We start from the raw sequence: 13,549 nt of genomic DNA on the forward strand, positions 1-13,549 counted from the left end.
CAGTGCCACGACCGACTCCACAGGTCCCATCATGCCTCCAAGTTAACCATGAGATTCTAACAGCAGAAGAGCCCATGACAAGAATCAGTTCTCAGGCAGATAGAAATCACATGGCTGAAGAAATGGAGTTTTCAAAATAGGTTCTGATTATGAATAATAAGTATATTTTACTGCATAAATCCCCCCCCCAAAAAGTAGATACCATATACAACACCATGTAGTCCCAGCAGAACTCAAGAGAAGGCTTCTTCAGCAGGATTATTTTTCAGCTTGCTATGTGTTTGCTCATTTGCTTCCATACAATTTTTAAGGGCCCACACTCATCAACGAGAACTTAAGTTCCTCCTGCACAGATTTCCATGCTTATTCCCACTGACAAGATTGTTTCTTACTTACTTCCAGTACTGTTCACTAGGAAACTGCACTGGTTTATAGTTGATGGTGCCATTGATACACGTGAGGTTGTTGCTTGTGATGAACGAGTAGTTTGCATGAATGATTTCTCCACCTAACATTGCACTGCAGTCCTTTACTGGAAGAAAAACAGCAGGGAAGAAAAGAGACAATCAACAAGCAGCGATTGAAAAAAGGAAGTCAGCCTACAATGGTAAATATGTTTTCTAAACAGTTACAGCTTCAGCTATACACAGCAAATATAACCTACTCTCAGCATTCAAAAGCTCTGTATCAGCATTTACCATAAAATCTGGTGGAAGGTTACTCAAGACAATATCTTCAGCTGAATTTTGTAGCGCTGTCCCTGTTTTAATAGTGTCAGAAGTTATATGGCAACTTGTTTCCAACTGGGCTAATAACTAATAATTATCACATCAGCTTCACCTTTTGCCTTAAACTACCCTGATAAGAAAGCTGGGGAGATAAGTGTTTGGCAGTACATGCGCTGCCAAACATCAAGAATAATAGCATTGAGATATGTTCTAAACAGTTAATAAAGAATGAAATCAGTGCCTTATTGGTGCTCAGCACTGCTGTAGCTACAGAAGAGGCAAAGCATAATGAAAGCAGCCCTGATAAAAGCTATAGGAATACTTTTGCTTCCCTTGAGAGAGGCATTTGCTTTGCCATTAGGCCTGGTGAAATAGGAATGCAGTATTTCTTCTGGTACGTGCAATTCCCAGGAACATTAGAGTTTAAAGGCGAGGGGGGAAAAAAAAAAAAATGAAGTTCACCCCGGGTCTCTGTAGATTTCCCAAGAACCTAAAACTGGTGGAAGAGAAGATGGTAAGCATTATGCTCATGAGTTTAGAATCAAAATCCAGGAATCGTTTCCTCAAGCCACAGCTGCCATCTTGCTCCTGTAATCTCTCCCACAAAACAGCCCAAAGCACACTTTATCAAGAGTAATATTGAGCCATAGCTGTTGAGCACAGTACCTAGGCGTGTTTTGCTGCAGAACTCATCTGCCCAGGAAAAGCAATCTGACCATGGAAGCACTTTTTGAAATGAGGCAAACAAGTAGTAGAGTGCATAGGCAATGATGACGTTGTAATAGATTGCCACAAACGTTGAGATGATGACCATCGTGACACCCACTCCTATGAAACAGAAAGATGCAGAGCCTTAATTACTCCAAACTCAGGTTGAAAAACTGAAGAGCCTTCAGTTCACTTTTGAAAGGCTTCTCAGCACAAAGACTACTTTTAATAACTGCAAACAGCCACCAGACAGAAGGGGTACATCCATGAAATGAAGGGTATGATCCAAACTGACCAACCCAGACATGCTTTTGAAACAAGGTTCAACTTAGACCCATAGAAATAATTGGACTAGTTATCAAGTCTAAGGAGAAATTCAATGTTTTTTTCCTCTCCTAGCTCAGTGGAAAGCTTTGATTTCTTAGTAAAATAGAGGAAACTACACAAGACCTAGCACAGATCATTTTAAAGATACCTTTGTAATTACTAGCTTTGCCAATAAATGAGAAATAGCAGAAAATGACAGAAGTCTGCCATTAATACTGGTATTCTCCTTTTCTAAATGAGCTTTGTTCTGAGTTAGAGGAAATCTGCCAAACAGCTCCTAATCATTCAGGGAGTATATTTAAATTTATATCTTCACAGACACACAAAGCGTTTGCTGTGTCTATAGACTTTTTCTTTGAAGATAAACACACTATTCTTCTCTTGAAAGGTTGGTTGTGCTGCTGAGTAGAGACTGGCAAAAGTGCAAGTCAACCAGCCAGTCTGTAATCTCCTTTGTTTTGTAGAAGGTGGTGATTGAAGTACTTACTGTAATCATAAAAGAAAAAAGAAAAGAAAAGAAAACCCTTCTTTGTTCCTGTATTAATTTCTCAGGTAGATAGAGGACAAACAAGACCAATTACGTAGCCATTTACACCCACATGCACATAATCTGAATGGATATAAGTGAGTAAAGCACGTGACTGGTTGTTTCCAAACAAATAAGTCTTCGTGTAAAATCCAAACCCCCACATAGGAAGGCAAACTACCACTACAGAATACAACAATCCCTCTTACCATGGGAGGCTCTTCACTTTATGAAGCTGAAGCCTAAACTATTGGATCCATTGGATCAGTTTCCTACCTATTGGAAGTGCAGTGATACCTGGTTGACTGCACACCTCAACCAACTCTATATGCCTGCACCAACTCTGGTTGGCCAAATGCAGAATGAGCACATCAACATGGAACTGTCCTGCGAGTTGTTTGGGATATGTAGTGTAAAGAAAGCGATAAGGCAAAGTTTGGTTCACAATCTCTTAGGTAGACTGGCAGGTATGCAAGTGGGGTTTTCCCATCACGAAGCAAGTGTGGTAATTTTCTTCTCTCCAGATAGCTGCAGTTAGCATGAATTACTGATAAAGCCTCACACAGTTAGAAACTTCATGGAAAATCATTACCCACAACTGTTTATCTGTTTGTTAATAAGGAAGACATTTATCTGGGAATACTAACCCAGTTCCAGTAGGAGCATTGTCCACACATCGAACAGAAAAAGCTTCTTAGTTAATAATTCTATGAGGATATTGTCAATCTGCATCTGTTCATTAATAAAATGAGGAAATTTAACAGTACCAACCTTGAAACAATGGTAATATTCTCCAGATGGAAATGGGGCCTAGGCTGGCAAACTGCCCAAGGGAGCATTCCATGAAAAATAAAGGCAAGCCAGCTAATGCCAACATCAATGTGTATGGGATTAGGAAAGCACCTGAGCAGAGAACAAGAAAAAAGCAGAAAACAATGAATCTTTCAGTATTCACTGCATTTTATAAGACCACTTTGCCCCGTCTCAAATACCTGCTGTGGCTTATTTGCTTTTTGCAGAACATAGGCATTTATACGTAAAAGTTGTTTTCTGTAAGACTAATAGTACCTATGAAGAAGAGACGTGGGTTACCAGAATTGATTTACATGGGATTATTCCTCTTATTGAGCTAAAGGGATTTTGCAAAGACTACTGAAGATATCATTCTCAGAGAACCAGGAACACTGCTCAGCTGTAGGCTTGGTCTGCTTTCTATTTCTTTTAATTTAAGCATGGACAAAAGTATTTCTTCACATCCTTAGACACAAGTTGCAGCTGCACCGTCAGAGAAGCTACAGGATGTCAAAGCATGAAAATTATGTTATATGGTTGGCTGACTCCTATGTCAAACAGGATCCCAGCATGGCTCTTGTGTAAGCCCATTTTAGAGCTCACATTAACCTGACATCAATGAGAACCCTGTCCTGTGGAAGGGATTGGCACTTCTTTTGTGCACACATGAAGAACAAGGAAAGAGAGAACACAGCTTTCCTGAACACGACCCGACATCCACATGTGTAACCAGGCAGAAATCCATCCTCCGTGCTGCCTGACTTAAAAGCCACTGAGGACCCAGTTCTACAAGGAACTGCAAATACCTGCTGTAATTTAAGGATGCGAACAGCCCCCTTCAATTAGTTGGGGCAAAGAAGGATACAAGAAGCAACACAATGGTGTTTTAAATGCTAGATCTGCTGCAGCAGATACAAACCACCTAACAGGTAGGCTGATGTCCTGACTTATTTTGTTTTCACAGTTTTGTTCAAGAGCCATAAGGAAGGCAATCTGGCCAATAACTCAAGCCAATAAAACTTCTGTACTAAGAATGCCATCTTGCATTCCACACACAGTTGGATGAACTGCATTGCATATAAGAGTTCAAAATTTGACTCAAAATGATTGTTGGGCAGAGTAAATAAGTACACAGAAGAAAGCACACTGCAGATACTAGACATTTGCACTCTTCCTAATTACCAGTGGTTGCTTGGTGGGTAGACAGAGCTCTGGAAGAGCAGTCAGGGAATCTAGAGCCTCCATTTGTCTTCGCCAGTTATTCATTATGTAAGCAGGTAGAGGCTTTCTGCCCCACACTTCTGTAGAATCTGATGGGGATTATTACTGAGGTTGGATAATTATTTCAGCTTAGCTCATTTGTCTGGGCGAAACAAAGACTGAGAGAGGACTCAACTGCACTCTATAAACATATCAAAGCAGTAAACACTGAGGAAACAGAACAGCTATTTAAGCTGTTATCAATGGATATTGGCACATTAATAAAGAGGTGCAAGTGAGTGATGAGGAAGTCAGAAGAGTTCTGCAATACTCAGACTGAAGACTGCAGTTAAAACTAAGTCATATCCCTCTCCTCAGCCAGTACTCAAAAAGCAGAGAGATGCTTCTTCCTGCTCTTCCCATTCCTATCAGCGGGCATCATCCCAGTTCTCAGCGAGATGCTCACATCCAGCTTTGACAAAACACATCCAGCCTCAGGGCTGGCCTTCATGGCTCTTGGAGATAGCAAGGTGTGCCCACCCAGAACTGCCATTCAATACAGGTACCTCCGCCGTTCTGGTAGGTGAGATATGGAAAACGCCAGACGTTGCCCAGGCCCACGGCGTAGCCCACCATGGAGAGAAGGTAGTCAGCTTTGTTCGACCAGTTGCCACGATCTGAGTTCTCATCATTGTCACTGGCGTGAGCATCTTTTTCATTTGACAGACTGAAGTCCTTGGAAGAGAAGAAGAGGGAAGGCTCAGGATCACCCCAGCGGTAAGCAGGACAGTCGTATCCTCATTTATCTGTCCACAGCAACACCTGAACATCTCTGGGCAGGGCAGTCAGATAGGGTGGGCAGAGCCAGGTGGGGTGACCAGTCCAACTGGTCTTTGACCAGACAGCACGAACCTGTTAGGGTCCTCCCGGGAGCCCAAAGATTCTTCAGAGCCAATTGTATCCTGCTCCTCCTACCAGCTCCTGGGGACAGAATCTCCAGGAACCCCCTGCTCTGCCTCTGTACATGCCCAGATATATCCATACTTGTCTAAGTACTGAGCTCATCCCCTTCTGCCCACCTATTTAGGTGCCCCTGTATTCCTGTATTTACCTGCATCCCATCTGGATAGATGCTTTAATGTCTGCCTAGGTACACCATATCACCTGCCCAGCGCTTCCAGGTAGCCATTTTACTCAAATGCCCCTATGCCCACCTGAAGCACTTCCATAACCTACCTGCTCAGGTGCATTTGTAACCCGCCTATTTCCCCTCCCAACACACACTCGTCCAAGTGTCCCTACGCCTACCCGAGTACCCACACAGCCCACCTGCCCCGTGCCCCATCCCCACCTTCTTCTTCCCGCAGGATAGGAAGCCCGGCAGGCTGAGCATCCCCATCGCCGCCGCTGCCGGAGCCGCTCCGCTCTGCCCACGCCGCCCGCTGCGGGCCCTTTATCGGAGCCGCCTCCCTCCCGCCGCCCGCCCCCCTGCCAGGAACCGCGGCCCCGGGGCTGCCCCACGCTCCGGGCGGGGCTGCGGGCGATGCGGTCCCTCCCGCCCCCTGGAGCAGCTCGGGCGCCCCGTGGCCGCTCGCCCCAGCCCGTGCCCACTTCCCCTCCGCACGCCCAACCCCTCGCCCACTTCCTCGGGAACACCCGCCCGAGCTGTCCCGGTCCCCTGCCCACTTCCCCTCCTAAGTACCCCCTGCCCTCTCCACGCCCGGACCCGCTTCCCCTCTCACACACATTCTGCTCCTACCTATCCAACTTCAGCCTTCCAGCTTCTCACATACCTGCCAGAACATCTGACCCCACATCACCCCATGCCTCTCTCCGCAGAACCACTGCCTGCCCGCCTCACCTCCGTTCCTGCCGCACAAGCAGTTCCCAGCACACCGGTCTCCCATCACATCCAACACCCATCCCTTCCTTCTGTTCCTTCTCTCCCTTCTTCATGCCAAAGTCTCAGCTCAGGAGATGCATGAAAGCCAAGGGCACAACAGGGGTTAAACTTCGGTTTCTAAACACCTTCCACGCACAGGACACACAAAGACAAGACAGGTCATAAAAGCAAAGCCACCCCCAGAGGAGGAATTTAACAAGCAATGGCTTAATGACAACGACTTAACTGAGGACCTCCTGTGCTTCACCAAGTTGAGCAGCCTTCCCCATGTATACCCTATGGGCACTCAGGAGCACAGCAGCTAAAGCACACCGTGGTTCATGATGGTCAGCCAGCTGCCTTGCTGCTCTCCATTGCACCCACTCTTTTCTCTCACCTGCATACACTGTTCTCAATTAGTGAGGCTCCTTGTTCAGTAAGGCACTACCCAGCCTGAGTCTCCATGTGTTGTATCAGGAGTGAAAAGTGTATGGGAAAGCACCTGAAACACAGGTCAAATCAGATTTATTTATTTTTTTTAATGCAGCAGCTTCTCTTGGAGATTTCTATTTTAGCCCCTGGAAGGATGCCCGAATACTGCGTCTTTGGAAACAAAAGTAAGCACAAGCGTATTGTCTTGGCACAATGAAGGCTCTGCAAATTAAAGGTAAACAAATTAAGAAAACATTCCTTGATGGGCTGCCTGCAAACTGCGGGCTGTAACAGCCGAGCATGAGAACACAGAATGCCAGCCTTCAGTTCTACATGGCACAGCACACAGCTCGCATACACTGAGGGTGAGCTGAGATTCTTCTGAAGCCTGTTTGGATTTAATGTAAGCTAAATCAACCTGACAATCCCAGAGTGAGTTGTGAATATGGAATTTTTAACATGAGACAGCATGATTTTGGTTTGGGTTATGGATAACCCTGGGATCTGGGGACCACTGGCTCCCCAGGTAGAAAAGAACACCTTCCTGCAAGCAGCACCCGACAAAAGCATCCAAATCTCTTCCAAAGTCATGATTCAGAACTGGTTATCAGCTTGTTTAGAAACAAAACGAGATGAAAAACAACCTGTTAGCCACAGCCTCTCCCTCCTTATTAGGATTAAGTGCATGTTGTAATGCTGTGGAGTCACCAGCTGTGGCATTCTCTGTGTAACTCGAGATGACTAAAAGTAAAACTATACTGGAGGTATCGCTGCTGGGATGCACTCAGTTTCTGACCACGGGAATGTTCTTCATAATGCATTTTCTGTATTTGAGGACAGTCAGCATTCAGGAGGTGATCAGTGAAGAGATGAATTCAGTTAAAGGAGAGAACTTTGCCTGGGGCAGGCCTTCATTTTGCCTGCTTGGTAGATATGCAGCTGAATAGCACAACAGTTTGATCTGCAATTTCTGGAGGCTGAAGATCAAACTCAAGCCCCAGAGGCTGCTTCCCCAAAGCCAGCAGAGCTACCAACACCATAGCAGCTATCTAAGTCACTTTTTAGTTTGGAAAATCACCTCGAACTATTACGAACTCCACGTACTGAGCATTCTGTCAACCCAATTAATAACACTAATAAGAATTAGGATGGCTTCAATGCACTGACAACACAGTAAACAACCCTGAAACTTGCTACAGATATCTGTGTTTTCCATCTAGTTACAGCAGTGGTTTTATCACACGGTGGATATGGCTCTCAGCAAACACAAACACAGCTATGGCAATGAAGTAGAGGTGTTTGGTGCGCTTATTTAAGAACAAGATGAGTAAACTATTTCTTAATCTGTATCTTCTGTGATAGCAGTGCTAACTAATATTGGCACCGGGCACACACATTCAAAACTGAATCAGTAGACAAAACAATCATTAATTTACCATTCCCACTGCCAACAAGCAGAGGGTAAAGACCAGAAAACCCACTCCAAGAAGAGGAGTGACAGCTATAGAATAAGGAGGTGACGCCACACTGGGTACCATGAGGCAAGTGTCATGAACCTGCTCCACACCTAGGAATGGGCAAGGGGTGTGCCAACAGGCACTGCGTGGTCATAAGGATTGTTGGTGCATTCCCACAAAATGGAAGTGAGGGACTACATGTCTGTAGCTGCTGACTGACAGAAAGAGCCTTCTCTCTCTTCCTCTATCCCAGCATCATCTCAGCAGCAGACAAACACCAGCTAAGGTAGCAGCAACGCATGCAACCAGAGAAAAAAGGAAAAAAGTTGGTCTTCAGGGTCTGAAGAAGATGACCTCAAGCACCCAACCATCCATCAACAACACATAATTACTGTGACCCATGTAGCTCCATGGCCACATCGTACTCTTCTTGGTGAGCAGAATCAGAAAGGCAGAAGGGATGTCTTGTGGTTGGTGACCCTGCATGTAGAAGGGAGGTTTGAAACTAGATGATCATTCCGGTCCTTCTCAAACCAGTCCATTCTATGAGTGATCCTATTCTGATCCTATGACTGTTACAAGCCAACAGACCAAGCAAGGCAAAGCAGATAGCTGGCTCCTGCAGGAGGTGGAATTACCTTCTCCTGCACAGGTGAACAACAAAATTAAACACAAAGCGTTAATTTAAATATAAATGGTAGGGCTTAGCAAAGTTTCAGCCTTGATTAAAGGACAAAGTGATAATGAGTAAGACTGTTTCCTTTGTGGTTAACTGACCTGCAGGTGATCTCGAACAACCTTTACCATTAACTTAAACCACTGATTGGTCAAGCACTCCATGAAAACAAGACAGGATTCTCCACCTGTGAGAAAGGTATTATTGCTCTGTGTGCAAGGTGGGAGATCATCTAAAAGGGAGGGATATCCAGAGCTGCTCAGAAAACAGTGATAGTGTTAACGAAGGCACAAGCTATGCAAATTGCAGAGACGAAACCAATTGTCTCCCTTGCCTCATCCTAATGGCTTCCATCCAACAGTTGGTGTGAATCAGCCAACAGAGACAAGAAGCGGACTCCGCTTCCAACCCTACTGATCCCTTCAGGGCAAGGGTGAGATTTAGCCTATGGGAAGAGGAGATAATCTTTTATACATCCTTATTCCTGGTTGTGTTGTTGTTCTTTATCAGTTCTGTGCCTTTTCTGCATAGCTGGGAAGTTTGTTGCTGCCATTCAGGAGGCCATGAAGAAGCTCACATCTGCTGAGTTGGGATCTCAGAGCCAAGAGCACATTTTTTTTTACAAAAAAGAGTTCATGGATTGGGAGTTCTAAGAATTTTGGATTAATTACCTTAGAAAAGTAGTATCAGAATAAGTGTATTCTTTAATTTCTCTAATATTTGAAGAGCTTTGCTCACTGTTCGAATATTAACTGTTGGTACAAAAGAGAATTTAAAGTAAGAGGAAATAAAATGGAAAGTGGAAACAAATTAGTCTATCTTCATTTTGAATCGTTTGAGAAATACTCCATCAAGGTTTTTACCAAAAATATTCCCATAAAATGTTTTTATTTTGCAGGGGTGGCATTCTCTGAAGGAAAAGCTCCACCATATTTTTAAAGGAACTCCTTATGTATTATGTCATCACATTAAATGTCCGTATTAACCCAACTGCAAATAATGGTACCTGATCTCATTTTCTTCCCAACCTTAGCACTTCTGAGTTCAGCTGTGTGGTTGTCTGAGGTGATAAGTGCAGCAACATCACTTCTGCTGAGCTGTTTGCCTCTAGGCTATCATACCCCAAAGTAGGAGGCTGCTAATTAACTCACTAATCTCCTCCAAACGAAGCAGCTGGAAAAGCACCATAAATGCAAAATGCACAAGTCCCCATCCATCAAATTAATAAAGGTGTTTTCAAGACTATTTGCAAGACTGTCAGCTTTTTACCTACTGTAATCGATCTACATACTACAAGTTCCAGTCGCTGAGAATCTGTTGGTTTGCCACATGTGAATACGATGCTTCTCAAACATAGAGCTCCATCTAGAGTAAAGATCAAAACAAAGAAAAAAAAAGATTAAGGAATCCAAAGTCAGATCAAATAGAGGCTAGATGTCTCTATCAGACATGTCAACCCGTGAAAATTCTCAGCTGAAGTACTGACTTGCTTTGGAATCACTAAAATGAGGTGAACAACTGCATTAGCAGCCCCAGAAAACTTAATTCCTGCAGTTCTGCTGCTAAATATGGCCCAGAGCAATTCAGCTTTCCATGGACAGATGAGCCTGCTGCCAAATTAGCACCCAAGGCTGTGAGACATCAGGCCAGCCTCACCCCCAGCTGCCTCCTCCCTGACCAAATACCTTCAGCTTGTCTTCAAGCAACAGAAACAGTGTGCAAATGCAAAACCTTAGGTGAGCATCCTGAAAGTCATAACAACAGATACAACTAAGGAAAGGGATGAAATAACTAAAATCTGGAAGGTGTCAGAATGTAATGACTTTCCTCTTGGGAAACATTCCAAAGGCACTAAGGAGTCATTTTTAATTGAGTAAGACAAAGCCTACAGATAAGTACAATACTATTTTCAAATATGATGAACTGAGTCCCTCACTCTCATCAGCAGCTTTTGAAATACAGGCTTTGACTACCATAAAGCAGAAAGGAAAGCTGTCAGCTCAGTCTAACTTTCATTCAGGTAACTTTGCATGCTAACATACCTTGCTGTTATGTGATCTTTAATGGAATTATCCTTGGGTTTATCTTCCTTCACAACAGGACAAAAGCCAGGCTGTTCGCCATGCCTAATATATTAGGAAGGCAAATGCCTCCATCAATGCTTTCCTTTTTGTAGTATCTATTCCTGTAGGTTACAGATACTCTCAGAAATGGCTTATTCAAGCCAGTGGGACTCCTCACATGGGCAAAAGCAACCTCACATTAAGTAATAACACCATAAAATCACTCGTTAAATGACACAATTAAAAAAAGGAAAAAAAACCCCATACATTAAAGATCCAGTGCAATATACAGTGTGTAGTAGTACTTCTCCGTGTCACCAAAAAAACATAGAGACACTAAACCAATAATGATGTAGCCAAGTACATTCAGATTGTAAAAGGAAAAAAAAAAAAAAAAAAGCCATTCAAAAGGATATGGGTTACATAGACACCATTATTACAAACCAGCAGGCCTTCTACAGCTCTTCTCATCACTAGATTTTGAAATTCCTTAGAGTAGAAATGAGTGATTTTACCCTGCTTTTATAAAGAGGTTGATAAAGTATTTTAGTGCTCACTTGTTGAATAGAAAAGACGTGAACTGTAGTTGAACTCTGAATCCCCAACCCCATTATTTCTTTTATCTCCACAACATCTCCTTCTTTATAAAGCCAGTGAGTGCCTTCAGATTCCCCTTAAGCAGAGAAGAAAGCAGGCACCTCCCCTCCCCCGAATAATCTATAATTGGTTGGAAAGTCCTTTAACCAGGAATTCCATCAGCCATATTAATACCCACAGTTGCCACAAACCTCACCACTCCCTTGGCTTTCTTCCCTTCCACAATCAGACCTTTCCAGCCCAGAGGCTCTTTCCCTCTGGCTCAGGTTTTTCTGAGCATCTCCAACCCATCCTCTCAGTCCAACAGCTCTCTCTCCAGGAACATCCAGCCCCAGTAGCCAGTGGGAGGACCAAGAACCCCAGCTGAGTGAAATGGGCATGAAGGCAACTCCCTACTCCACAAGGCCATGCCATTAGCACGGCAGCAGCAGAAACACCTGCATTCCTTCAATATGCTCCCTGAGCAGGCACTCCCACAGCCAGGGGGATGCTGTTTTCTAATGACAAACTGATTTTAATCAAACCACTCTGATCAGCCAAGACCGAGGATCCTTGGGGTCTCCCAGGTTCCTGATTTCTCCTATCTAAATGAAAGCCTGCAGTGATTAAACACGATGGGGTTAGGCAACAATCAAGCAAGCGCAAGGCTTTCAGATTACAATTTTGGATTGCAATTCCACCTCACCGCTCTTCTAGGCCAGTAATTTATTTTCAGGAAGCGCTACAGCTTTCAGACTTTAAGAAGTTTGAATACAGTCATAGAATCATCAAGGTGGGAAAAGACCGCTAAGACCACCAAGTCCCATCATCAACCCATCCCCACCATGCCCATCACCACATCCCTCAGGGTCACATCTCCTAATGGCACTCATCCAGGAACTTGCTTGGGTTTCTCTTGTCTCTGCACTTTTTTTAAACAAACAGTTGTACAAATTGAATGCCAGAAACAGGTTTGCGATGAGGAAACCCCCAGGACTGCTCCGTGCAGCTCTGAGCAAATTAAACTGCTTTTAGGACCTTGTAAATAGGTTCTACAGATTTGTTGCTGAGTCCTGGTAGGCAGTAAGAAGTTAAAAGCAGTATCAAGCTGCAAAGTATATGAAATATCTACTTCAAAAACAAGAAATGGATACAGAGATGCATTTGTTCTCATATTCTGATATAAACTTTGCACACTGGCCTCTCACACCAGCATAAGTAGGTGTATTTTTCACACTGTATCAGCCTGAGGTATGGAATAGTTAAAATATGCCGTGTTTTTAAGCTATGAACAGGAGAGGATAGAGGAATCTGATTGCTACATGCCTTAATTTTTATCCAAGTTTCTCTTGTTGACAATCAGGATCATTTTCCCAATAGCTCAGTACAGTGCCAAGAGGACAGGGAAATATCCAAGGCAATTTCTTTCCTTTATTCCATCTGCTTCCAAGCAGATTTATCTAATACTCCAAAAATTGAGCAGCAGCAGCATTTTTTAAATAGCTTATGAGCATCTGTGAGCTGAAAGAAAGCAGAACTGTGCTGAGTACATTTTGTGCCCATCAAGAAAGGATATTGCAATCATGCATGGGATTTCCAATGTCCTGAGACATAATACCTGGAATCCTGTTGTCTTTCAGCAGAGGATGATTATGTAACAACACACCCATCTGAAAAGCCAGCTGGGCAGAAGCGCCTCACAAAGGAACTGCTGCAGAGTGGAGAAATTAGATTCATTCAAAACAGTAATGCTTGAGTGTCAATTTTCAATTAAAAATTTGTGATTCGTGTCCAGAATGATTTTATGTTTAGATGTTGTAGCTTAAAGAATTAAGCTAGCTAATTCCACGCCACTCTGTTCTACAGATGTTTCAAAACAGCTTTTTAAGACATTCTAGGTCTTAACATCTGGGTCTAGACGTCACCCAAACCATGACATTACCTGCACCCTTCCCAGATATGCTTGTTTTGCTGTCAGCAAACATCCAGCTTTGAACCAATATGATTATATTGTGTGGAGGAGACAGTCCCATAAGGCTATGATGGGACCAACTATGATGGGACCATCATAGTTGATATGTTTTGACATATGAAACACCCATATTTCATGTAACATTGTAGGTTATATGAAAATTTGCTTTCTGCTTTGGGATGAGGTTGGGTTTCTTTGTTATTTTTTGTC

General features: G+C 43.5%; 1 protein-coding gene across 5 annotated transcripts in view; it reads right to left on the reverse strand.

Annotated features, from left to right (window-relative positions):
- The window catches only part of SLC6A14 (solute carrier family 6 member 14), a 43,489-nt gene that overhangs the window by 9,089 nt on the left and 20,851 nt on the right, over window positions 1–13,549 (reverse strand). Inside the window, exons 1-7 of one of the 5 annotated variants that reach the window (XM_052673191.1) lie at window positions 11,580–11,736; window positions 6,561–6,665; window positions 6,143–6,485; window positions 4,848–5,016; window positions 3,061–3,192; window positions 1,395–1,556; window positions 397–532 (exon numbers count right to left, since the gene is read on the reverse strand). In XM_052673191.1, coding sequence (XP_052529151.1) covers window positions 397–532; window positions 1,395–1,556; window positions 3,061–3,192; window positions 4,848–4,917 — 500 coding nt within the window. In that variant the 5' untranslated portion in view covers window positions 4,918–5,016; window positions 6,143–6,485; window positions 6,561–6,665; window positions 11,580–11,736. Of the gene's footprint in view, window positions 1–396; window positions 533–1,394; window positions 1,557–3,060; window positions 3,193–4,847; window positions 5,017–5,193; window positions 5,477–5,632; window positions 5,721–6,142; window positions 6,486–6,560; window positions 6,666–11,579; window positions 11,737–13,549 lie in introns of those variants that run through there. The other 4 variants (XM_052673192.1, XM_052673189.1, XM_052673188.1 and 1 more) reach the window with 4 other exon arrangements.

Source organism: Tympanuchus pallidicinctus, unplaced genomic scaffold, assembly GCF_026119805.1.
Source record: "Tympanuchus pallidicinctus isolate F22 unplaced genomic scaffold, pur_lepc_1.0 scaffold13, whole genome shotgun sequence".
Classification (NCBI taxonomy): Eukaryota; Metazoa; Chordata; class Aves; order Galliformes; family Phasianidae; genus Tympanuchus; species Tympanuchus pallidicinctus.